Source organism: Parasteatoda tepidariorum, chromosome 10, assembly GCF_043381705.1.
Source record: "Parasteatoda tepidariorum isolate YZ-2023 chromosome 10, CAS_Ptep_4.0, whole genome shotgun sequence".
Classification (NCBI taxonomy): Eukaryota; Metazoa; Arthropoda; class Arachnida; order Araneae; family Theridiidae; genus Parasteatoda; species Parasteatoda tepidariorum.
Window position 1 is genome coordinate 9,295,046 of NC_092213.1, and position 27,063 is coordinate 9,322,108.

The following is a 27,063-nucleotide window of genomic DNA, read 5'->3' on the forward strand; positions in this document are numbered from 1 at the left end:
ACAAACATATATATATATATATATATGTTACTGAGAATGACCGAAGTCAATAGAATGTCGAATTACACCGGTGAATGTCCGAAATATTTGTTATATCCTATTTGATATTAATTTTTTCTTTGATATTATTATATTTATTCGATATCTGCTGAGGATAGATTAGGAGAAACATCAGTGTTCGGAGAACCTGTTAATTGCATACTGGGCAGTGGCACTTGACCTTAAAAAAACATTCATGTAGGGCATACCGGGCAAATGTATATCGGGCACAGTGGCAAAGTAGACCTAGTATATATTTCGGACATTTACCAAAACCAAAGTGACTTTGTAATTGTCAACATTCACCGGTGGAAGGATATCTATCTATCTATCTATCTATCTATCTATCTATCTATCTATATATATATATATATATATCCCTGAGGTGACATAAGTCATGGGATAGCAACATGAAAATATACAGATAACATAGTATTACATACAAAATGTATATATGGGTCGCACACTTGAAGACTTTAATTTGTGTTCAAATTATTCATTTGAGAATGTATCTGATGTAATTAGGGATTCAAAACGAGGATTAACAGATTTTGAATATGGAATGGAAAATGTATCAGATGGCTTGACTGTGTGTAAGAGGATTTTAAAATCCAAAGAATTACTAACTGGAGAACAATCACAAAGAAAAGAGAAGAAGGGAGTAAGGTTCTAGAGAAGGCTTTGGTCCACAAAGGGCTGTCATGGTAATAGAAGAAAAACATGGCATCGTAAATTGAGCTAGACGCATGGGACATTCCTTTTCGGAAATTGTGAGGGAATTTAACATTCCTAGATCTACAGTGTCAAAAGTGTGTTGATAATGCCAAATTTCAGACGTAATCTCCTATCATGGATAACGTAGTAGCCGACAGCTTGCTTTTAGTGACCACCAACGTGTGCATAGTGTTGTGGTGTTAACAGACCAATAACAATTAGTGAAATAACCACAAACGTGAAACGGGGTTCGCTTGGGCATCGTGGCGAAATTTGGCTGTAATGCGATACGCCAGCAGATAACTGACTCGAGAGGCTTTAGTAACAAAACGAGATCACATCCAGCTCTTCTCATTAGCTCATGGTCAAGCAGTGGACTGATGTTAATGACATGGTTCCCAATATAGAACACCGAAGTCAAACAACACTGCCTGCGGTCAGTAAGTGGGTGGGTGACCACTTTGATCAGCCTGCTAGGGACCGAGGGTGTGTGGTATCGGTTCTCATTAAACTGTTCTACCATTAAGTGTTCGACTTCGCGCACAGCTCGTCCTGCTACCAAAGCAGGGAAGCCATCCCCACTGCAGAGGATCACAATGCCTCCAGATCATCCTCAAGGATGTTTCCCAAACGGTCCCAATAGCTCATTGGAGAGCTCTAGTGTGACGTAATTAAAGTACCTATCTACCTAGCTGGGCTCGTTCCCACGTTGATTGGATCTAGTCTTAGATTTGTTGGGCTGGAAAACTGTACCTTGGTCAGATGAGTTACGATTTCAGCTGGTCGGAGTTGATGTGTGAGCTCGAGTGTGTCTCAGATCTAAGAAAGCATGGATTTGAGTTGTCAACAAAGTACTATGAAATCTGGTGGTATCCCATAATGGTATAGGCTGCTTTTTCATGGCCATGACTGGCTTCTATGATCCGATTGCGCTGATCACTGGCAGGAAATGATTGTGCTTAGCTGCTTGGAGACCACTTGCAGACATTCATGGACCCAAACAACGGTGACATTCTTATGGGTGGCAATGCATTGCATCATCGGGCCTCAATGTTCTTGACTGGTTTGAAGAACATTCCGAAAAAATCCAGCGAATCCTAGATCACTCAAATGAGATATAATTGAGAGGCTCCAGTGAATCCTAGATGAGATATAATAGAGAGGTCAGTCCGTGTGCAAAATCTCGCATCTACAATTACATTTTGTAACTTTGTCTCCTTCTCGCTTCAATCGCCAACCTTTTGTTATCACCGTTTTTTGCTTCTGTGCGTTATTTAGATTGTTAAAACTAAATTAAAAGGTATTCAATTGAAAGTTACAAACATTTTTATTGTATTAAAGCAGATTTAGTTTCACGCATTTATTTCCCAATTTTATTGGGATAAAATTTAAACCTTACCATTTTGCTCGTACCAACTTCCTTTACAATTTCGTTTTTCTTTTTCTGACACTAATTTAATTTTTGATTATTAAAATAACTCGCTATTTGTTCTTCGCCAGAGATAAGTCAGTTGTAGTGCGGGAATTTAATTAATAATAATATTCTACACTTTCATATTCATCAGTTTTGCTGTGTATATTGACTATGCTGTCAATACATGCAATAAATGACCTAAGGTTATAACAAAAATAAATATAACTTATTTAATCTAATCATTATAAAATGTTTAGTAAATTGAGGTGCCGATTTAAATATCTGAAATGGGTTTTGTCCCAATATGCGAGCTATCTTATGTAACTGTGTATTTGCTTTACCGATCAATAGGTGGCGCCACAAAAATTGTTTTACACATTTTTTTTTGTTTCGATAGTTTCTACTTTCTAGCTAAGTTGCATGACATTCCGGAAATATATATCTAAGTTATTGATGAAATTTAAAAAAATACTTGTTTAGATATAGCTTTCATGTCATTTTACTAAATTTAATAATTTGTTTAATAGATGGTTGACCGTATGAAGCTAAGCACAGGTGGCGCTAGGGTTTAAAATTCGCCGTAAGACTTCCGGGTTACTATTTCCGATTGATTCTTACGCCTAAGCTTGGAGAAGCCTGCCATGCAGTATTATTATACTAGTAGTGTTCACAATATTACGTGTTCTTTTAATTTAATTTTCAATGAAACAAATAACACATGTATTTGGAAGACCTTGCAAGCATGCTATGATACTACCAAAAAAATTAAAAGTGGCGATATTTAACACAATTATAGCCAAATATGGGATAATACTCAAAACATGGCAAACCTTACTCTTTCTTATATGTTGTGATATTAATTTTCTTAAATTTGTTTTTGGCTGACGACCTGTTAGAGTTTNAAACATCCCTGAGGATGATCCGAAGACATGCCATCACAATTTTGATCCTCTGCAGAGGGGATGGCACCCCCGCTTCGGTAGCCCGATGACCTGCACCCGAAGTCGAGCCCTTTACTGTAGAACAGTTTAACGAGGACCCATACCGCACACCCTCGGTCCCTACGCACACTGATCCAAGTGGTCACCCACCCGCACAACTTCGGCGATCTGCTGGGAACCGTGTCTTAACGATCAGTCCACTGCGGGACCTTATTTCATCTAATCATTATAAAATGCTTAGTAAATTGAGGTGCCGATTTAAATATCTTTATTATAAAATGGGTTTTGTCCCAATATGCGAGCTATCTTACTTAACTGTGTATTTGCTTTACGGATCAATAGATGGCGCCACAAAAATTGTTTTACACTTTTTTTTTTGTTTCGATAATTTCCATTTTTCTAGCTAAGTTGCATGACATTCCGGAAATATATATCTAAGTTATTGATGAAATTTGAAAAAATATTTGTTTAGATATAGCTTTCATGTCATTTTACTAAATTTAATAATTTGTTTAATAGAAGGTTGACCGTATAAAGCTAGCTATAGTGGTTATAAATTAGCCGTAAGACTTCCGGGTTACTGTTGCCGATTGATTTTTACGCCTAAGCTTGGAAAAGCGTGCCATGCAGTATTATTATACTTGAAGTGTTCACAATATTACGCGTTCTTTTAATTTAACTTTCAATGAAACAAATAACAAATGTATTTGGAAGACCTTGCAAGAATGCTTATGATGCTACCAAAAAAATATATATTGGCGATATTTTACTCAATTATAGCCAAATATGGGATAACACTCAAAACGTGGCAAACCTTTTTCATGTTGTGATATTAATTTTCTTAAATTTGTTTTTGTCTCACGACCTGTTAGAATTCACAAATTACAGAAAACTCTTATACATAATAAATAATTTAATAAAAAATCTCAATAATAAAACGTAATAACAACGTATAATATAACAATAATAAACGTAAATTTAATAAAAGATCACGTTAATAAAATTTCCTAGAACATCGAGCCTGTTCACACATCGCCTTGTAAGCATAACATGAGCGGAGTGATACACCGGAAGTTTTCTAAATTTCTTCCCTTCTCAGGAAAATTTGTTATTGTTTACATTCAGCCAACCATACATATAAATAATATTTTTTTAAGAATTATTTTTTGAAAACATTTTAGTGGTGACCGTAAAGTAACTAAACAGTTAAGTAAGGTAGATTGCAGGTTGGGACAAATACCTTAAAATGTTGCATAATAAGATTGCATAACAGTATTACTTTATAATAAAGAAACACAAAGCCTCTTAAAAATATAAAGAGCAATATATTTTAGTTGAGTATTCTGGAAAAGGATGATAAATAAATGTTACAGGTAAATTACTTTAAACTAGGGATAAAGAAACATTTTACGGGCAAACGATATTTTAAAAATTTTTATTAATTTTATGCTGATGACAGTCTAAAAAATTTAAATTTTCTTTCGATGAAACTGGATCATAACATGTGATTTTCTGGCTAATAAGAATCTGCCTACAACAATAGAAAACGATTTTGTGCCAATGCGTTTCTATGTTCTATAATGGAGATAATAATCTAAGATTTTATGAAAATATTCTCCCGTGTTAAACACCATTAGCTCTGTAATAATTCTACAACACGGTGACTGAGCAGCTGTTTCAACTGTTTAGACACAGGTGATATAATATATTTTTTTCGGTACTGTGTGTGCTTTGTTTTAATATGACCTGATTACTTTCTTAAAGTCCATGAAAGAAAAGGTAGTAAGAATGTGATTTTAGTTTATTTTCATGGTGTTTAAATTTGTTCAGAAGACTTTTTTTGTGTCGGCATTAATTAATAATAATTCTTTTAAGTATTTTTTTAATAACTATTAAGGCTTTTAGAAATAAATTCGAAACTTCCTTTGCTCTACGAAGCAAAGTCCTAGGCGTTCTTGAATTGAATGCAGGAAGACGAAGAATTCGATGACAAGAATCCTTTTTTTAAAATAATGCTGAAAGTAAGATGAAAAAAAAATTTATAATTTTGAAGTTTTTTTACATTCTTTGAATTGAGAAGACAATCTTTGATTTGAAGACATTCTTTGAATTGAGTGAGTGCAAGAATTCGAAGAATTTGATAAAACAAAAGTTTAAAAAAAAAATCCTATTTCTTATGAAATAATGCTGAAATTCAGACGGAAATGAAAATTTTGTTTCAAAACCATATCATGAATAGTTGGTTTTTGTGTAGAGTAAAGAAAGTTATTACTATTTTTTATTATGAACTAATTATCGGTCTTTATTTTATCTCGGACACTTATTTTATTATATTTGGAACAACAAAAAAAAAACAGTTATAACTCCGCAGTTGCATTTTAGCTGACTACAGATCGTCTAAACATGGTATTTTCCCCTACAAGTTAAATAGTAAATAACTTTTGAATTAACTTTCGAATATTAATTTTTTATTCTGTCGTACTCTCTGAACTTTTTTCTTGCAATCCATCATAATTTCATTTTTTTAAAAAAATCTCTTAGATTTAGCATAGCAAAATGAAATGTAACATTAAGTTGAAATCCTAAAACAGCTGTGTCGGCCTATATGACTTTTACATATCGAAAGATTTCAGGACATTAGAATTTTTTAAACAATAAATTTATGGTAAAAATTATCGACGTAGATATCGTTACACGGTTTAAACTATAAATTACTGAAGTAGCATTTTGTAGCAAAAATATTTCATTAAAACCTAAGAAAGTATTTTAAAATGTTTGACAAATAATTTTACCGACAGATAAATAAACTTAGAGTACTTACATTAATATTTTTTACTGTTAAAATAATATCGCTGTTATGATTGTTACGTTTTGTTAGAATCGACCTTTTTTGTTAGAAAAAATATTTTTAAGGTAGTTACAGAAAACTTTTTTTGTATAATTTAACGCCATTCTGTAACTAAACGGAATTATAAATTTACTCTCAAACTTTTACTAAAATTTAAATTTAAACTTAATTGCTGTCAGAGCTTAAAATTTAGATTTGTGTTATACTTCAATCCTTTTGAGAATCACCCTGACGGCCAACAATTAATTGAGAACTGCCTTGACGTCTAGCAACCTTTTGAGAATTGCTCTGACGTGTAGCAACTTTTTGAGAACAGTTGTGACGTGTAGCAACCTTTTGAGAACAGCACTCTGGAAACCTTTTGAGAACTATCTTGACATCTAACAACCCTTTAAGAATAGCCCTGACGTCTAGCAACTTTTTGAGAACAGCTCTGACGTCTAGCAACCTTTTGAAAACAACCTTGATTTCTAGCAACCTTTTGAGAACAGCCCTGACGTCTAGCAACTTTTTGAGAAGAGCCTGATGTTTAGCAACCTTTTGAGAACAGCCCTAATGTCTAGCAACCTTTTGAGAACTGCCCTGACGTCTAAAAACCTTCTGAGAACTACTCTGACGTGTAGCAACCTTTTAAGAATCACCCTGACGTAAAGCGTGTCATTAAAAATAATCGATGTACATGCAGTTCCACCTGAGTATTTCGAATGCATATTCCGAGCTATTATATTTATTCCAGGACTGAAAGTAAGACTGAAAAGATAAAATAAACTAGTTGTAAAACCATTTAAATTGAAACTGCTGTTAAACTAAACTGTAAATTATTCATCACTATAGACTTTTTCTCGGGCTCAAAACAGTTCTATGTTTAAACTGTAATGTTCTTGGTAGTAATGGACATTTTGTTCTATCAGGCGAAACTTCAGTTTCACCTGAATATTTCGAATAATTATTCCGAATTCTTATACTTATCCCTCATATTTATTCTAATTCATATCTACGTTATGCTTCCAATCTTTTGAGAACTGCCCTGCCGTGTTGCGTGTCATTAAAGAAGAGCCGATTTACACGCAATTTGACCTGAGTATATCGAATGATTTTGCCGATTTCTCCTACTGATTCCTTATACTTATTCTAATTTTCATATGTGTTGTGCTCCCAAACGTTTGGGAACTTTTCTGGCGTGTTGCTTGAAATCAAGAGAACCAATTTACATGCAGTTTATATTTATCTCTCATACTTATTGTAAATTTAATCTGTGATGCAATTTAGAAAGTGGCGAATGCTTCCATACATGGTAATACTTTTACTTTCGTTACTTGAAACAAAAGTAAAACTAAAAAGTACGTACTTTTAGCTTGTATTTCGTCACTTTTTAAATTTAGTACTTTTACTTGTTTTTTCAATTACTGTTTTGGAGAACGAGTACAAGTAATTGTAACGAAATAAATGTCAAAAAAATTTACTTTTTTCTGAAAATTTTTAAAAAATTTTCTCAAAAAATACTTTTTTTGTCCAAACTTTTGTAATATTGTTTTTACATATTAAAATTTAATGCATTACAAATTCTAGTTAACTTCTTTTTCCAAACTATTTCAAGTATTGCAATTTCTTGAAAAAAAGAGGGCGTAAGGTATTTTTTAAAAGTAGGGGAGAGTGGGGTCAATTGTAACAGGGTACAACTGTAACAGAGCAAAATTTGAGTTCTAGATGTGGTTCCTAGGTGGCGCACAAGGTGTATTTAATAAATTTACATGTACACCCCTGCTGGAAACCGTTTTTATGTACTTTTGAAAGAGTTACAGCACAAAAGATATTTTCACGCTACGTAAGTAATTTTTTTGGTATTAGAATATTTTATTGTAACAAAGTAATTTTGTTTAAACAAATAAAAATTATTAACCGAATATGTAAGTGGACACCTTAATTAACATTTCAATAAAAAANAGATTACATATAAAAATTTTCTGCACAAAGCGGCACTTTCATTGATAGAAGACTGCGAAACTGAAGAACAAGGTAAGGATCTACCTAATTCCGAACCCACAAGAACCACATCCCGATTTGATCATCCCGGAAGACTCGCAAATTTCGGGAAGCATAAACTAGTAAATATAGTGACCAGCGGTCAATGTAAAAAACCCCTACGACAATGCAGAGTTTGTGCAAGTAAAAAAAAACTAAGCAGAACAGGTTTCGCTTGTAAATACTGCAACGTCCCACTACACAAAGGTGACTGTTTCGAGCGCTATCATAGTTTAAAAAAATATTAAACAACCTCTTTTTTCGACAAATATTGTTATATGGATTATGGCATATTTTATGTAAATAATAAACTGAAAACGATTGTAATAGATAAAATAAATATTGTTTAACACTAATATGATTAAAGTAAAAGATTTTATTAAATTTCGTTACCCTACAATAACACGAAGCGTACAATTTTACCAGAGTTTAAGAAAAGCACATATATTCCCGCGCGTCAGTCTAGGCCAGCGGTCGGCAAACTTATTAGCCAAAGAACCAAATATGAACATTACAACAATTTTTAAAAAAGTTAGGAGCCAAATCTAAACTAAATGTATTGGATTTTTTGTTAGTTAAAAATAGTTAAGTAAAAAATGTTACAATTGACCCCACTCTCCCCTATCGTTCCCATGTAAGCATGCTTCCAACCGTTCCAGAACTGCCCCGACATGTTACGCGTCATTGAGAACATATTTACATGCAGTTTCCATTGAGTATTTCCAATACTTATGCCGGATTCTTATACACAAAAAGAACTGATAATGACTTTTCAATTTCAAATTATACAATTACGTATTATGTTCTGCAGACTTTTTTTTTAATTTCTGGTGACAATTGCAGGAAATGCGAGAAAAAAGGAAACTGTCTATCTTGTTTTAAAAGAAATTGCTCATTAAGAAATTCCTGCGTCATCAAGGGTTTTTGTGACATTCTATTCATTCTTTTTTGCTACTTACGACATCTTGAGAATTTTTTTTCACCTTCATTCTTTACTACTTTGTCGCAATTATTGACAAGCTTGGCATTCATCCAAATGGGGGGAAAAGGTAGCATTTTTGTGTCAAAATTATTGTGTTGCCACATTGCAAAAATTGTTCTTCATCACACTAATTGCACAACGAAATACATGCTTTCTAATTCAGCAGTTTTAAAAGAATGTTCCGTGGAACCTTAGGGTTCCATAGTATAGTCACAAGCGTTCTGAGAGTTAAAAATTGTTTTACTAGTATTTTTGAAACCTATAATTACATTGATAATAAATCAGTAATCCAAAGATTATTTTTAATATTTCTGTTTTTTTTTTTTTCGAAAAAAAATTATTTAAATATAATTCCAATGTAAAAAAATGGTGTAGTCTTTTTTTTAAATACATTTTAATAACAATATCTATTAAATTATTCAAAGCATTTATAAAAAAATTATAACTGAAACTTAGAATAAAGAATTATACTTTTATAACTAATCACAACGTTCATAACAGTCCTTTTTCAAAAATCGTAATTTACTTATTTCAGATAATGTATTCTTCAGAAAAAAATTCCAAAATAGACTGAATACATCCCCAGACTTGTTAATTCAACTGTGTGACATTAAAGTTAGTTTTAAGACTATTATTATAAAGAAAAAATCAAACATTAAACATCAATCATTCAAACATTATTTTATAACCTAACAGTCGTTGAAGAGCCTACCTAATTTTTGGGTTTACGACTACTAATGTTCAACTCCGTTGCCTTGTAATTTTGAACCCAAACCAGAAGACAAGGGAACTCCTGGATTAAGTATTGGGAGAAATTTACCTTCATTTACGTTACATGGAGAGAAAAACCACGAAAACATCCCATGGTTAGCCTCACGGCAAGGGGACTCTAACCCATGATCTGCCTAACACAGAAGATGTAGATACTGTAGCAGTTGGTTTCTTACGACCATCCGAAATGGAAATGTACCGGTTATTTTAATTGAATAATTTTTAATTTTGTTACAACTATAAATTGTTGAAAAATATTAAAAAAAACTGACTGTAAAATAATATTGGGTGTTGGTGAGAGATGCGAGCTAAAAGCTCGCTTCTAAGCATCCTTAATTAATCATAAATATTCATTCTTCATAAATAGCATAGTTTTTTAGTTCACGACAATAATGAATCAAAACTGGAATTATTTTTCTTCCTAGCAAAGCTTTTCATTAAAATGTTAGAAAATTATGTGTTTCATCATAAGTGATTTAATCAGATTTGTTTTAATTGGTCGATTTAATTTATCAATTTCAATTTAATTTCTTTTATTATTACTTTAAATAAGACCAAAATGATTCTTCGGGCGATTTTCTTTTATTCCGACTCTATTTTACTTAAATTTTTAGGACTCAAATGTTTGCTGATTGTTATTAATATAATCAATACCTATAACCAAACTATTTAGGATAATTTGATAACAAAACGGTTGAACTTAAGAAAAGAAATGAAATATCTAGTTTAAATTGCATTATTCATTATTTAATGGTCTAATAAATTGAAATGCACACAATGGTGTTTCGAAACTAACATTTAATAATAGTTGGTTATTGACATACATAATTATTGTTTTTGACAATTAAAAGAGCAATGATCGCTTTAATTCTTATTTATAAGAGAGAAATAATGTTAAAAATGTTCCGGTTTGAAATGATATCGTTTGACTTGATTGTTAATCTACGAATTTAATAACCTGATTGAATTATTGTTAAATAGATAGGTGACTAGACTGATTCATCTGATAACAACTAAAATAATTATTACTTATGCAGTGTAATTTGTATCTAATATGCAAACTCAAAAGAATTGGGCTAATGTGAATTGCGTTGAAAAAACAGTCAATTTTTATCGTCATAAAATTCAGTAAACAATGTTTTTCGAAATTCTTTCTAAAGAAAGCAATAATTTAAGAGCCTTACACTTAGGGTAAAGCAATAACTTTCAGCTATCAATAATATCTTGACTTAAAGAATTATCTGGGTTTTAGAACGGGTAAATAACTTGAATATTTTAAGAGTTATTAACCATTTTAAAGAACGTCGAATTTTCGCCCTTGATAAAAACTATCAAAATCAAAGATTACTTTTCCATTTTTGTAAAATTCTAAATGCACAATGCATTCTTATTATAATGCATTGTTAAATTTCATAGATTCTATAACAGTCGACCCAATTTTGGGTTTACGACCACTAACGTTCAACTCCGTAGGCTTGTAATTTTGAACCCAATCAAGGAAACAGGGGCGTTCCTGGATCAAGTATTGGGAGAAATTTGCCTTCGTAGAAGACTTTTCGATATAACTAACCCGTATTTGCGTTACATGGAGAGGGAAACCACGAAAACTTCCCACAGTTAGCCTGAAGGCAAAGGGACGCTAACCAACACCTCCTAGAAGAATGGAGAGGGAAACCTCGAAAACTCCCCACAGTTAGCCAGACGGCAAAGGGACTCTAACCAACACCTCCTAGAAGAAAGAATATCTCAGCACGGACTTGGTTAGTAGTCCGACGTAACGATCATAAACTGCGCAGTGGATGAAAATTAAGAGAGATGTCACTACGTTCGGACTACTAAGCTGCGCAGTGGTGGTTATGACGAAGGTGTCCACGTTTGGACTACTAAAGGATCAAATTTCTTGTTTATGGTAACCCGTGCTGAGGCCTTCTCTTTTCTAGGAGGTATTGCTCTAACCCATTATCCGTCTACCACTGAGGATATACGTCAGAATTGTGGTCGGTGCAAACCGGGTGCGGAATTCGTATCGACCAGCCATCGCTGGGATAAGAACCGGGTCCACCTCGTTGGAAGCCAAACGCTCTATTCCCAGAGCCACCACTGCTCAATGCATTGTTAGAGTAACTTTTCATACATTATAAAATTTGATCATGAACACTTTTCATTTTCACAAAACTGTGACTGTTCTTCAAGTAGACGTTTTACGCCATTTTGAGAATTAGCGTAGAGGACGCTGCCTAAAGCTAGGCTAATCCTGATTTCTCACTAGTTATGAGAGTAGCTTATCAAAACTGAGTCATTTTATGTAACAACAGAGCCTTCAAAATTCAGCCTTAATGCTGGTAGTGAAAAAAGGGCAACTTTTTAAGAGAGAATAGGCTGCATGGTCAATTAAGAACATTTGATAGAATTGCCATGACTGCGTTGGTCATTTCATTTCTTCCTTCCGTTCTTTTCAATGATAGAATACTTACCTGATTTAATAAATGAGTTGAAATATCAGTAAAGGGGGTCACCTCGTACAGCAGACGATACAAAAAGTTCTTTTCAAGAAGCCTTTTCTTTTTCGAGACAATACTTAGAAAAATGATTTTTTCCCAGCATTAGTTTTACTCTTTTGAAATATTTAATAAGAGCTTTTAAAGCATTTGATTTCGGTTTCAAAAGAAAAGTATTTAATTTTACAAGTACAAAAAAAAGTACGAAATATTTAATTTTTTAAAAATAAAATTATAAAAAAGACTAGTCTTATATAATCCCAATGCACTATCTAACATTAGACCCAAGACCAAGATAGCCTGGTTGGTAGGACGTAGGAATCGTGTTCGTGAGAACGGGAGTACACAGGGTTTCACTTCCCGGCCGGTGAAACCCTGTGTATTTAGTGGTTACTGGTGCCATAGATGGCGCCACTGAAAAACAAGAAACAAGCCCTCTGCTTTGCATTCCCTTGGTTTCCCAAGCAGGCTTGCTGTCATTGGCAAGTGACAAAAACAACAAAACACTGTGGTCGGTGCAAGTCAGATGCGGAATTCGTATCGACCAGCTATGGCTGAAATTCGAACCCGGTTCACCTCATTGGAAGGCGAACGCTCCATCTCCTGAGCCATCGCGGCTCAAACAATATTAGATCATATACAGTCTAACTTTAATCCCAAATGGTATCTCGCACTAGGCCTGTGCACAGTTTAGCTATAACCCCAAACAGTACCTCGCATTAGAATCACTTATACTATAGCATTAGTCTCAAATAATACCTTACTTCAACCAATGCACAATCAAATATTAGCCCAAAACAGTATCTCTCATTAGAGCCATAATTTAGTCTGCTTTAAATTTATTTATTTATTTTTTGAATTTCTTATCGAATAAATTTTTATCATAATCATATATCAAAGTTAGGAATATTAGAAAAAAAAACGTTCTTTTCGTGAAAAATTCGTTAGTCAAAATATATAGTTATGTAAAAGAGCGGCATAAAGAACTTCTTTTTAATGTCCCTGAATTAAAAAAGGCACATTTCTTCTAAAATCGATAGAAAATGGATTTAATTATGAAGTATAAGATTTAAAAACAAAAATGTTACTTTTGGTCTAAAGTAGTAGGAAAATATGGAATAGCAAAATTTAAGTTTATTAAAAGAAAGTAGTAATAGAATTAATGCTAAATAGTAATTTAAGAAGAATTTTTTTTTTTAATGGCGGGCACTTGGGTTGCATTGTCCCATTCATGGGGGGGCGGGGGTGGAACTGCTACTTTCTTCTCGTTACCCAGTGGGCACCTGTGGCGAAGCTACGCCTTGGAGCAGCGTCCGCCCACGTCACACAACCACAAACCCGTTTATGGGGCGGTTCACATTCACACAAAGGAGAAAGGACATAGAACACAGAGAGAAAGAAACATCATGCCCTGAGCGGGATTCAAACCCACAACCATCGGCTCCGCAGTCAGGCACGCTGACCACTCGGTCACCTGGTCGGTGAGTCGAAAAATTAAAGTGAAGTACTTCTAAGTTGTTATAATTAAAGTGGAGTACTTGTAAGAATAGTAAATTAAAGTTGAGTAGTAATTTTAAAGTGGAGTTATTGAATGTAGTAGCAGAGTCAAAATAAAGTAGTAGAAATGGTTAAGAGAACATGTTTTATCACGTATTCTGAAAATGCATTTTGTTTGGAAGATAACTTACATAGAAATTTATTTATAATAATATTATAACAGTAAAGTATTAATAATAATATAAAGTTAGCTCATGATGCATATTTAGTATTGATCAAAAATGTTTATTCTTAGCTTTTATTTCATTTTCATCTATTTGACGAAAAGTTTGTGTATTTTTCTTTTAGGCGAGTCTAGATTCCGTTTGGACAATGGTGATGTCACATCGGCTACGCAACAAAATGCTAAGGTAAATATTTTTTTGATTTATATCTAGCATTATACTTCTATGTGCAATTTAAAAGTTTTGTAAATTTGAATATGTTTTATAAACATATTCGGTTACTTACATAAATTTTTTTATGTAATAGTTTACATTTATAATTAAGAAAAGAAAAAACAGATATCGAAATCTGTCAAATCACACCCTGCAAAAACTTCTACCACTAGATTACGGTCAGAGACCAACAAAAAGTATTCATAACGCACCGTAAAAATAAATTTATGCCCGTAAAGCTACAGGTCTGTCTCCAATAGTACAGATATGTCAGTAATTTTTTTTTTCACGTGAGATATGCGTTAATTGACCGAAAATTAAGAATTTGTTCTTTAAAGTGACCTTCAGTTGGGGCCTTCACGTTGTTTAAGACTAAAGGAAGTTAGTCGACTCAAAGTGTTAATTTTGCTGAAGAATGAATTAACAGCCAACTCCGCGAAATTAACGGTAATTTTTTAGAATGTAGTGAAGAAATTAAAATGAAAAACAACAAAACCAGTTTGATTAACTGATGAAAATTTAAGGTGCTTCTAGTAACGTCTTCTCAAAACTTACGACAATAAAACAGGTTTTTGATGTTTTCACTTCCCGTCTTCTTCATTGCTGCTAGCCTTTAGATTTTAATAACACAAAAAGTATAAATTGTTCTTGTTTTTCGTAGAAAATAATATTTTTGCAAAAGCATATGAAACTAAAACTCACATAAGGGGCAGCAAAAATATTATTTTACGAATCTTTTTTTTTCCACCCTCATTTCGTACAAGGGGTTTAAAAATACATATCACGGGTGGTCACTCATATACAAAGGGAGAGTCATTAAAAATGTATATTAAAGATGGTCATTAAAATATACATTAAGGGAGGTCAATCATATTAGGTGTCCAATAATAAAAATATATCTTAGGTGGCTATGAAAAATATTTATTAAGGATAGTTAAGGAAATAAAAGCATGACGAATATTTCAATCAAAGTGTATGTAACAAAATTAAAGATTCAGGGAGAAGAACGGTTAATATCCATTTTTCACAAAAATGACGCCTGGACCACCATCTTGTGCATTTCAAGAATTACTGAATTTTTAAAAATCAATGAAATGGAAAATGTGTTTTCTCCGAGAGTTATTACACAGTGAAGAGGGATCGTGTTCGGGGAATAAAAGGTTTCTGCCCACGCGTTGAAATACTAAAGTGTAGTGAAGAAGATGATTGGAATACTAGTGAGGTGGGGATTGGGGTGAAATTTTGAGGAAAAAACGATTCTTGTCCAACCTGATTTTCAAATTTTATTTTTTCTCAACATCAAAAATTGCAAATTTTGTTTGGAAATTTTGGGGGGATGTAAATAAATTGTGCGACATTTGCGCATATTTTTTTATTTTTACTGTTTCTATCGAATGCATGCTCCTTAAAATTCTTAAATCTTGAAATTCGTTAATCTGAGAATCAGCACTCAAGAGTAGTGCGCAATAAATAAATAATAATAAAAAATAAAAAACAATAAACTGACCTGAGAAATCGAATTTTAAAAACACAACTTTTTAAAAATTCGATATCTAAGCAACTATTCGACCGATTTCGCTCAGATTTTGTATTTTGAGAAGTGAAATTACGTTCTTTGAAAATACGCAAAAAATAGTATACCTTACAATTTAAAGTTTTTTCAACTATTATTAAATAAAATAAAATAAAAACTTTCTAAAAGTTATTTTATTGGAATTATCTTTGATTAAACAAGTTCAAAAAATTTTTCAACTCGCTTAAAAAGTTCTCTAGATATGGCAAAAAGTAAAAGGGTCGAAACTTTGATCCGTTCCCCTGACTAAACTATGAGTACCATATTTCCCAGATTGGGGCTAACCCCTATATTTTGGGGATCAGAAATCAGTAGCCGTTGAAAGAAATGTATGTTTATTCAGAGAAAGAACGGTTTTTTGTTTGATTTCTGCACCAATCGTCTGCACCAATCTAAAATATAGTCTGCACCAATCAACTAGCACATTTGAGGTTATTTCCTGGAACCTTTAAGATTAAGTCTTGTAACAAGAAGATCAAATCATTAGATCAAAAGTTATTCAAGGTGGTCCATTAATTTGTTTGCGCAATGTGCTTAAACCATTTCCCCCTCTGATCTTCTATTAAAAAGCGAACAATTACCACCTAGAAAAATTTTTTAAATTTTTTTCCCATTCTTTACCATGCATTTTAATAAAATATTAATTGCTAAACAAAATAGCTTAGCTGAGAAGCGAGTAAAAATTTCGATTATGATGTAATATCAAAACAACAGTATTGACGTGCGGGTATGCATTTCCTGCGACAGAACCTTGCATAGTTTTGTGGCTAATTAAGTACTCTTTGATACGCATTAACCTCTCATTATTTTTTCATACAATTTTTAACTATCAGCATACTTTTTTTCATCATATAAATCTCCAAGGTCGTATTCTGCATGTCCAGTAAATATCCGCTGCTTTTGTTATCGGATTTTTTTTTCAATTCATTGTGTTTGGGTGACCTTTGAAAAGATGGAATTCCATTTATGCCACTGTCAACCATCCTTTCTTGTTCTTATTGTCTTTTGTCCTTCAAAATGGTAAACATGTTACCACTTTCTGGATAGTTGTCTTTATCACATTCCATTTATAGAAATCCATTCTTCACAATTTATCGGGTTTCTTCGCGTATGCAACAGTTATTAAAGAAGAAAACGCAATAAAATATTTTCGTGAAATATCGGTGAAATAAATCTATAAAACGGGTTAGACAATTGTCTCTCTTACGTAGCCATGAAGCAATGTGACTATTTACGCGTATATGAAACGAAATAAAATATTTTATTCGACTTACCAGGTTGAATCTTCAATTCGAGGATACGGAAACTACCTTAGCAACGAGAGTAACTCTTCATCAGACGTTGTCCTGACAACGACAGGAATAATCCATTCAATAGTGTCTTCAAAATCGAAGGGCTGATAATGTAAATTTCTAATGTATGGGCTTAACACAAACGTTTAACCGAATTTTGAATACTTTTATTTTGAAAAATATTTCTCATATTACAATAAATAATACACAAAATTAAAGAAAACTAATATCTGGCTATCACCAGGCAAGCTTGCTAACGGTTACTGTTGTTTCGAAGATTTGAACAAAGCTTATTAACCATAAATCATTTTACATTTATTTAGTTAAGAAAGGTCACGATATTTCTGCAATTACTTTCCATCATTATTTTACTCTTTCCACAATAACAGGTAACTGCAGACTTTCAATTGGGAAGATTTCTTATGACTGTTAGAGAGTATCGAGTTTTTTTAGTTGTAAATGTATAATATGTGATTCCTACGTTACAGTGAAAGCATCTAATCTGTCATCAAGTTCCTCCTACACATTTTATCGTTTCTCACAGCTAATGGCTCCTAATACTGATCAAATACTTCCAACAGTACCAAGGTTTATTAGTTAGAAATGTGTGAAGAATGATTCTTTTGTTACATTACTAACATCTAACCTGTCATCAAGTTATTACTTACATTTTGTCGTTTCACACAATTTTAATGACTCATGATGCTGCACAAATACTTCCAAAAGTACCAATATTTTTCAGTTACAAATATATGATGTGTGTGTGATATCTTTGTTACAATGCAAACATCTAATCAGTCATTCAGTTCGCTCCACATATTTTCACGCAAACAATGGCTCCTAATGCTGCAAAAATGTGGTATCAGTACAGCTTATAAGCAGAGTCTTTAAAGTAACCCTAAAAACCACAAGCCTTTAGGTCTGGTGATCTTGGTGGCCATGTGATGAATGATAAATCATTATCATTCCCACATCCAAGAGAGTGTTTATGAAATACTGAGAAAAAGTACCGTACAGCCTCAGGAACAATTGAGTAGATGACCGATTAGATGTTTTGTCATGTTAGAAAAGGATCACACATCAAGCATTTGTTAATGAAAAAAGTATATTTTACTTTTTATTTGTGTATCATTTATTGTTGCAGTAGTACTTTACTTATTTAAAAGAGGTGCACAATGCACTATTTAATTTTATAACCGTCATTGAACAGCTGAACCTATTTTTTGGGGTTACAACTAATGAATGAATGGCTCACCCGCTTTGGTAGCTGGTCAACCTGCGCCAACACCTCCCAGAAGAGAGAAGGCATCCGCACGGGTTGGGCTGCCACATTAATGAAACACAATCCTTTCTTAGTCAAAATGTAATGTCATCTTTCGTACTTTTCGCCGACTGCGCAATTTAGTAACCCAGACGATATGAATATTCCCCCACTGCGCAGTTTATGCTCGCTACGCTGAACTACTAAATTTATCCGTGCGGTGGCATTTTCTCTTCTAGGAGGTGTTGCCTGGGCCGAAAGTGAAGCACTTTACAATAGATCAGTTAAACGAGGATCAATATTGCGCATCCTTGGCATCTTCACAGGATGATTAAAGTGGTCACCCACCCGCTCAGTAACTGTGATGCTTGACTTCGGTAATTCCCTGGTAACTGTGTCCTACTATTCCTCCATTCTGAGACTTCTATTATTAGTAACATTTTAAAAGACATTAATATATTCAAAACCCTATCCTTTATGCCATCCTATTTCTATGTTCTAATTAACCTAAAGAGATACGAGTCGCTTATTAGAGATGAATTAGGGTTCATTTCTGAAATTTAAGTTCTAAGCTTTGGATATAAACAATTTTTTATAAATATTTTATTTTATTTTATAACCGTCGTTGAACGCTTGCGTTACACCCACGTTTGCGTTACATGAAGAGGAATACCGCGTGATCCTCCCACGGTTAGCCTGACGGCAAGGGGACTCTAACTCATGATCCGTCTACCACTGAAGATATTTCACGCCAGCTCTGTAGTCAGTGTAAGACGGATGCGGAATTCGTGTCAACCAGTCATCGCTGGGATTCGAACCCGGTTCATCTCATTGGAAGGCGAACGCTCCATCATATAAATGTGTCAGATAAAGGCTAAAATTCACGCTCTTGTTATTCGAACTTTGTTTTCTAAAAAAGATTACTTTCATTGAGATTTTTTTCTTGCTTAAATCGAACAACAAAAAGCAAAAAATAAACCAACTTGAATGGCTACTGACATCAATGTTGCTAGCTCCAGTGAAGTTGATCGTTGAGTCGCGGCTACTAGAAAAAAGTTAGCAATAATTTTACCCTGTCCTCAGTTAGACTTAATAGGGATCCTATGAACCGAGGGACCAATATTGGGATGTCTAGATTTTTTCATCTAGAATGCCTTTTATTGGGCAATAACAATTCTATATTGGGCCAAAATTGGTTGAAAAGTTTCTGTAAAACATTGTGAAAAATGGTCGATTCTATATAGGGCCGATATGAAATATTAGGCTGAATAATGGATATAAAATATTACGTTAATCTAACGATTCTACTTAGACCCTATATCGGATAAATATCGGCCCTTTTTACCCGGGTAATAAGGCCTTATTGAATTAAGATTAGAGGATATGAGTCCAATGAAGGCCCAAGTCATTTTGTTGCTTGGGGAAATGCACGAACAACACATCAAATTGCAATATTGTCAAAAAGGCCGTAAAGGTATAGTCAATAAAACAACGGACAGTCACGTTCCTAATCGCTTATAATCGATCCTATGATTAATAATTGTCTGATTGTTGCGACTTAGTGGTTAGGACACTCGGTTGTCATCGTGAAGGACTGTGGTTCGATTCCCTGCAGTGGCTTTTGAAGTAAATCTAGCTGATGGGTACTAGTTTGTCTGAAAAGTAAGGGAAGTCAGTGCGCAATACTGACCATATTTAGCCATTATACCTGTTGATCAGAAAATTGTGATATCTTAAATCACAATTACCAGAAAATTGTGCTACCATTATAACCATTGATCAGAAAATTGTGGTTCCTTAACCTTAATGATCCTACAGGCTCCCAACGGGCTGTTGCGGGAATGCTTTTATTTGATAATTGTAATTAATTAATCAGTTAATATTTCAGTTGCTGCTGTTTTTAAAAAAAATTTCTTTTGTCGCAACAGGCATCCAACGGGACCAATGGTCAACAGAAGAAAAATCGCCCATTCTCTAGTCTACCATTCCACGCTGTCTTCCACCCGTCTTCTGGAAAGAAACAAAAAACGACAATGGACGATACTTACTTATCCAAGGTAAAATCCCCCCTTTTTTATTCATCTTTCTTTATAACTTCACTATAGATATCATTGTCCAGTTATTGAGAAAAGTTTAGTTCATTTTATCAACTTTCATAATTATTTGATTAATATTCATGATTTATTTTGTTTTAATTTTGGGTGTTTAATATGAAATATAGCGTTTATTACAAGCATAATTCAAACATTTATTCTTTAAATTAATTTCTTCTCAGGAAAAAAAAACTAGATTTGTAATGAATAGTGATTTAGCCGAATTTTTGGCCAAACAAATAGACTAAATATCTAATATTTGTCGACCGAATAGCAAAAATTTTTTCTCACAATTCTAAACTGAGGCGAATTAAGTTTTATTTATTTCAATTTATTTTGAATTTTATGAAGAGTAGAATTCACGTAAGAATTGTTTATACATTAAATTTAAAAACAGTTTTCATTTTCAATTTCAAGAAGTAAACGGTTAATTTTTTAAATTCCTTTCTTAATTAGTTTGATTGAATAAAACGAATAGTTTTGTAAACAATAAAGTTTTCAATGACACTTAATTATAAATTTTGAAAGCTTTTATTTGTTTATTAATTTATTTTGACATTCTCTACTAAGTCTCCAAGTTTTAAGAGACGAATTCACCTTTTTCAAATTAAAGAAACCGTTTTGAAGCAGGAATTCAGCAGAATCTTTCTTATCTTTCTTCTTAATTTCAAATAAATTTAGACTCAGAGTTTTTAAAATTTCGTTTCAATGTCTAAAATTTAATCTCAAGTCTAAATTTTAAAGACGTTTAAACAATTTCGCAAATGACAAAATAATTTTGAATAGGATTTTTCTTTTGTTGACATTTTATACAAAATGTTAAAAAGTTTAAGGGATGTTTCAACTTTTTTAAATAAGGCAAGTAATTAATAAAATCAGCAGGGGTGGATCCAGAAATTTCTCCTGGGGGGATCATAGACTCAGATTCCCTCCCCCCCCACAATTTTTTTTACAAAAAAAATGTTTTTTAAATAATTTTTTTGAAAAGAAAAAAAAACTGGGGTTTTTAATGCTAGTTTTCTCATTTATTTTTTTCTCATAATGAACAATAGAACAATACATAAATAATTCAAGTATTCAAAATCTCTAAATAATTAATGTAATGCGTTTTTTAGAAATTTTGGCAAATCTGTCAATGATTTTTTCAACGCCCAAATCAATTTCTCGATGAATGTTTAATAATGCAAGTCCATTCAATCGTTCTTGATTTTGAGTTGCCTACTTAGGTGTATATGTCTGCTTAAATAATTTTTAAAATATTTTATTTCTTTTGTAAACTATTAAAAAAATTATTATTATTTTTTTTTTTCAATTTGGGGGAGGGNGCCCCCCCCCCCCCTACGCTGGATCCGCCATTGAATATCAGGTTGTTTATAAATCATGTACAGTTCAAAGTTAAATCTCCTTCTCCAGTTATTGTTTTCATTTACACCACCAAGTTTACTCCTCAAAATCTTTCTCTCTAATATTGAGATACAGTTTTGTCATTGTCCTAGTTTCTGCAGAATATAAAATTTTTATAACTATTTTAAGCAAATAAAATTTGTTTAGGACATCTAAATAAATTTATTTGCTTTGTAGAGGAAACCACACATCAGTATTGAGTTTTTAACCTGTATCGTACATTTAATCTTGACACATGTAACAAGCTTAAAAGAATTTTGTTTAGCGTAACGCGTCCCATTAAAGAGTTATATGATTTGTAATATTGCATCAACAGCAGGGAGTACATTTTTCACACCATTATTTGTTTCGCAATGTTGGCAGCACCTGGAGCGAATCACGGTACCTCTGCGGGGTCATGACTTCACAGGTTTGGGATTCAACATCTGTGGCAACATGCGAGATGGCATCTTCGTCAAAGATGTCCTTCACAGGGGGCCGGCCTCCGAATCAGGAAAAATAAAAGCAGGTCAGTATAACACTTCTTTCTTTTTTTTGAAATATTTGTAGAAACTTTTTTTGTTATTTCAGATAATTAATCATCTGTTACTAGAAGTGTTTGAAAGGTAAGAGAGATAAAAAAAAAGATATTTTCGTTATTTTTGTTCATAAATATTTTATAATTAAACCGTAAACAGGAATAAGGTAATAGTTTACAGTGGGAGGTCCATCTCCTTCTTGGCGATTTGCAAATCAACGAATATATGTCTAATAAACCAAGAACCAATCACAGGTAACGTCGTTGAAAACAAAGACAACAAAGTAAATCATGGTAGCCAAAAAATTGGATTTCAGCAAAACTGAACAAAAATTATCGCCAAATCAAGGGGCTCCCGATTCTATACTAAACGCCATAAATAATTTTCAAGAATACTAGTTTTTTAATATAACATTTTAAATTAAAGGTTTATTGATAGAACAACTTTAGTAACTTCACTACCATCATTTAATATTTTCGCTTTCCAAATAAGCCTGTATCATCCGATTGATAGTTGGGTTTCTAAATCATTTAACGTATCTCTTTAACGGTGACTTATAATACCATATTAGTGTAATTTACACAAAAAGGTATACAAATTGTACTCGCACTTCAAGATGAAGAAGATTACGAATACCCACACATCCGACATATGACGTCAGCGAGAGATGGAGAATGATAAACAAACGAGTTAAAGTTGAGCCTAGCTTCTTCTCAAAAGCTAGAATGCTAATTTGCATGAAGTTAATTTATTACAGTACCGTATCACACATAAAATTTATTGAAAAGCAAGTAAATTCACTCTCGTTTGCGTTTTTTACTTTACTTAGATTTATTATTTGTTTATGTATTTTATTGTTACCGAGATATATTTTTGTTTTGTGTACCTGGCAACTTCGAAGTATAATTAGTTTTTTTATGTCCTTACATTGCTTCGTACCTTTTAAACACAAATAATAAATTAGTTGACAAATACGCGTATACAAGAAATTCTATTCAAGATAGTTTCAACACACAATGATCACGTTTTGAGCAAAATGGCTTTAAAACACACAAAAAACAGGCACCATAGGCAGTCAAGAGCCTGCAGCGCTTTCTATTGTAGAAAACACCATCCATTACAGGTACAAATTAAAGATACGAAAATATTTTTAGGAAAACAATAAATTGTCTTTTTATGCTGATGATAAGCAAATAAATATGGATCCTACCATGTGATTTTCCAGTCACTAAAAATACTTATTAGACGATCTAACTACGTTAATAAGACGATTTACGTATATGCGACAAAATTGCAGCCTTCATATATGTTTGCAAGTTATAAAATAGTAACGAAAAATAGCTTTTCGCATCGATTTCCGTGCATTAAAAAAATTATTGTACTAATTTTATTGTTCTATGCCTACGTTAGGTTTTAGTTTTAAAATGGAGTAACTGAAAGTATTGGTTCAAAATTTTTTCTTAAATTTAAGTGTTGAAATATCAAATTTACAAGTGCATGCATGTACTGACAATATAATTGTCCATTATAAAACATTATTTAACTCGTTTATTTATTTATTTATTTTGTTTCAGCATTTTAATCAGTATGGTGAATCTATTTACTAAAATATTTTATCCTTTTTTTTCATTTGATTTTAATAAATACTAATCTTCAATCATTTCGGGGTTATGAACCTTGCTATGGCGACCGCTGCTGTTGGATTATTTTTATAGAATTCCTTTTTTTTAACTTTTAATTTTGTTATGTATTAAATTGGCGAGTTTATTTTTTGGATATGGGACCAGAAAGATCCCATAAATACCTCTTGAGTTAAGAATAAAAGAGAATTTCATCATTTGAAAGATATTTTTGTTTTTATTGTTTTAATTAAGAATGAGAAATTCTAATCTACAATTCAAACCGGATCGTTTTCAATACTAATTCAGGTGAATATCACAAATAAAGAGGGTCCAAACTGATTGACTCGGTCCCAAAGGTTACAGTTGAACCAAGAAAAAAAAAATGTATGTGAGTATTTTCAGCTACCATGTTACGGTAGAATGTAAAGAAAAAAAAATTAGACAACAACTATTTTGCCAATGGATAACCTGTGATCGCCTTTCGGCAATCACAATTTTTATAAGTCTTTTAGGGTAATGAATAATATATTTATATTTGGCGTATGTTTGTTTTGAAAAATAAAAATATTTTAGAACATGTTTATTTACTTTTTGTTTTAAACAGTGTTCCAGAAAGTTGCGAGAACTTTTTTTCGAAAAGAAATATAGCTCACTATGTCGTATAAATAAATTACAAGAGTTTTTCTTATACATCGATACCTGAAGAATAATTTCCTTCTTATGAGAAATACTTTTTTTCATAAAATATAAATTATTAAAAGCAATTAAGAATTTACATTTTGAACACATAGCACTTGATATTTATCACTTTTTGTTCATAAATACAATAGCAAATCACAATAATTAATATAATTTGTGCAATGACATTGCACAAATGAATCTTGTGCAATATTAGCGTGAATGGATGTAATTGCATTGAATTTAGGGTTTAATGGCTCAAGGTGCAAAAAAGGATTTGTTGTCCCAAATAAATGGTTTTAAAACAAATCAGAATGTTACAAATTAATCTTACTAAACAGTATGGCATTGATTAAATGATATATAACGAAGCATTCAAAAGGAACAAAATCAGATAAAATTGATTAACGATAGCTCAGTTATATATTGTTTAAAATACCTATAGCTTGTTGACATACAATTTGTAAATCATGATTGCTAAATGACAAATGTTGTTAATTGATTGTTCATTCATTATTTAGATTAAAAATACCTTCAATATTGTTGCAAAACAATGTATATGTTTTAAACCAAAATCATGTTTCGCTTTTGAAAATAGAAGGGAATTGCGGAAAACTGTAAAATAGTAATTAAACGGAGAAAAAACTGCTTAGGGTTAAGCATTACTTAAGTTAAGTATTAAGCACTGCCCGCACTAAGGATTTCAAATTATTAGCCAGTAAATTGGACAAATATCAAAAGTATTCGCCAATTTTCGAAAGTCTTCGCCAAATGTAAATCTTAACAATTTTTTATATATTTTTTTCTTTCCAGTGGAAAAAATAATTCGCCAATGCTTTAGCCGAAACACAATTTTATTCGCCAAATTTAGGATTTTAGATTTTATAGTATTTGGCAAGGTCACGAATGCTTAACGCGGGCCCTGTATAAAGGAAATAGAAAAAAAATTGTGTTGTTCTATCTAGTTTGAATTCAAAGATTTAGGGATAATTATTATTTTCTTAAAACTATTTTTATGAAACAATTTATAAATGAACTTGTTTGCTTTATGTTCTATCTAGTTTGTATTAAAAAGTAGTGGGATTATTTTTTCGAAAAAAAATAACGATTTATAAATGTACCTGTTTGTTGTATTATAAATAGTTATTTTTAGAATATTATATTTGTACAGTAAATAATTTCTCACATTAGCGCAAAATAATTTTTCTTTCGTATTTTTCAAATCTGCGTTTCATGAAGAAAAAAAAATCCTTATAATTTTACAAATAAATGAAGAAACCGCCAAATCTTCTTCTTGACGAGTAAAAATGTTTTATTTCTATTCATTCATTTATTATTTTTTTTACTAATTTTTACGAAGCTACTGAAAAATTCATAAAATCACCTATTTTATGAGTATAACAGTTTTACTAGTATTAATTCTCTGAAAAGTTTTCCTCTGTAAATAAAGTTTTCCTTATACTTTTCAACACTGTTATTCATCTAACAATTTCAATAAAAATTTTACACGTTAACAAAGCAATCCACAAAGCCGTTCATTACAAATTAAAATCCATCTTTTTTTATTTATAAAAATTATACAAGTTAATCAAATATTCCATGAAGCAATTCTTTACAAATTAAATTCTTTCTTTTTAATTTACAAAAATCATACAAGTAAATTAAATATTCCATGAAGCTATCCTTTACAAATTGAATTCCATCTTTTTAATTTACAAAAATTACACAAGTTAATTAAGCATTCCATGAAGCAATTCTTTACAAATTAAATTCCATCTTATTATTAAGACGAAATTAAGACGAGATAATTTTTTCATAAACTGCGGCATTTGCAAATATAAACCAAAAAAAAAAGATGAGTTTTTCATTGAAGTCTTCATTCTTTATTATCAAAATAATGCATTCTTTGTTTAGGTGACAAAATAATTGGCGTGACCGTCTCGTTCGGCGCTATGGTCTACGAGGACGCTTTGACCATACTCTCTTACGCATCTCCGTACGACGTGAAACTGGAACTGGAGAAATGCCCCTCTACTTCTAATCTGGTGAACCCACCTCATCTTCCATCTTCTTCACCCAAAAGACTGGGTGCATCGACCAGCTTCAGGACAGGTGACCAAAGGAGGCTATTCCATCCTCTTTACAGGAGTCAGTCCATCGATGACCTCACACAAATTGGAAAAGACCTTTTCTTGAATGGAAATTCACCAAGTACGTTCTTCTCGATTTTTGTTTCTGTTTTCTTGGATTCGAAAACAAAGGGAGAACTTGGGGAAATAAAATAATAAGCTCCCTTTTTAAAATATTTGAGAAGAATTTTAAAAAACATTTTTTATAAAAAAAAAAGAAGAAAATACCATAACTACCTAACCTCCTGCCCACACATACACCTAACCACCGTAGGTAATAAATTGCTTCTGCGCATTGTGCTTTTATCTTGAGGAAAAGTAAGAAATTTT

General features: G+C 32.3%; 1 protein-coding gene across 1 annotated transcript in view; it reads left to right on the forward strand.

Moving 5' to 3' along the window:
- LOC107442137 (uncharacterized) overlaps positions 1–27,063 on the forward strand; it is a 133,679-nt gene that overhangs the window by 83,255 nt on the left and 23,361 nt on the right. The window contains exons 3-6 of the mRNA XM_043047815.2: positions 14,075–14,136; positions 20,218–20,346; positions 22,150–22,294; positions 26,519–26,815. Of these exons, the coding sequence (XP_042903749.1) occupies positions 14,075–14,136; positions 20,218–20,346; positions 22,150–22,294; positions 26,519–26,815 (633 nt within the window). The remainder of the gene's footprint in view (positions 1–14,074; positions 14,137–20,217; positions 20,347–22,149; positions 22,295–26,518; positions 26,816–27,063) is intronic.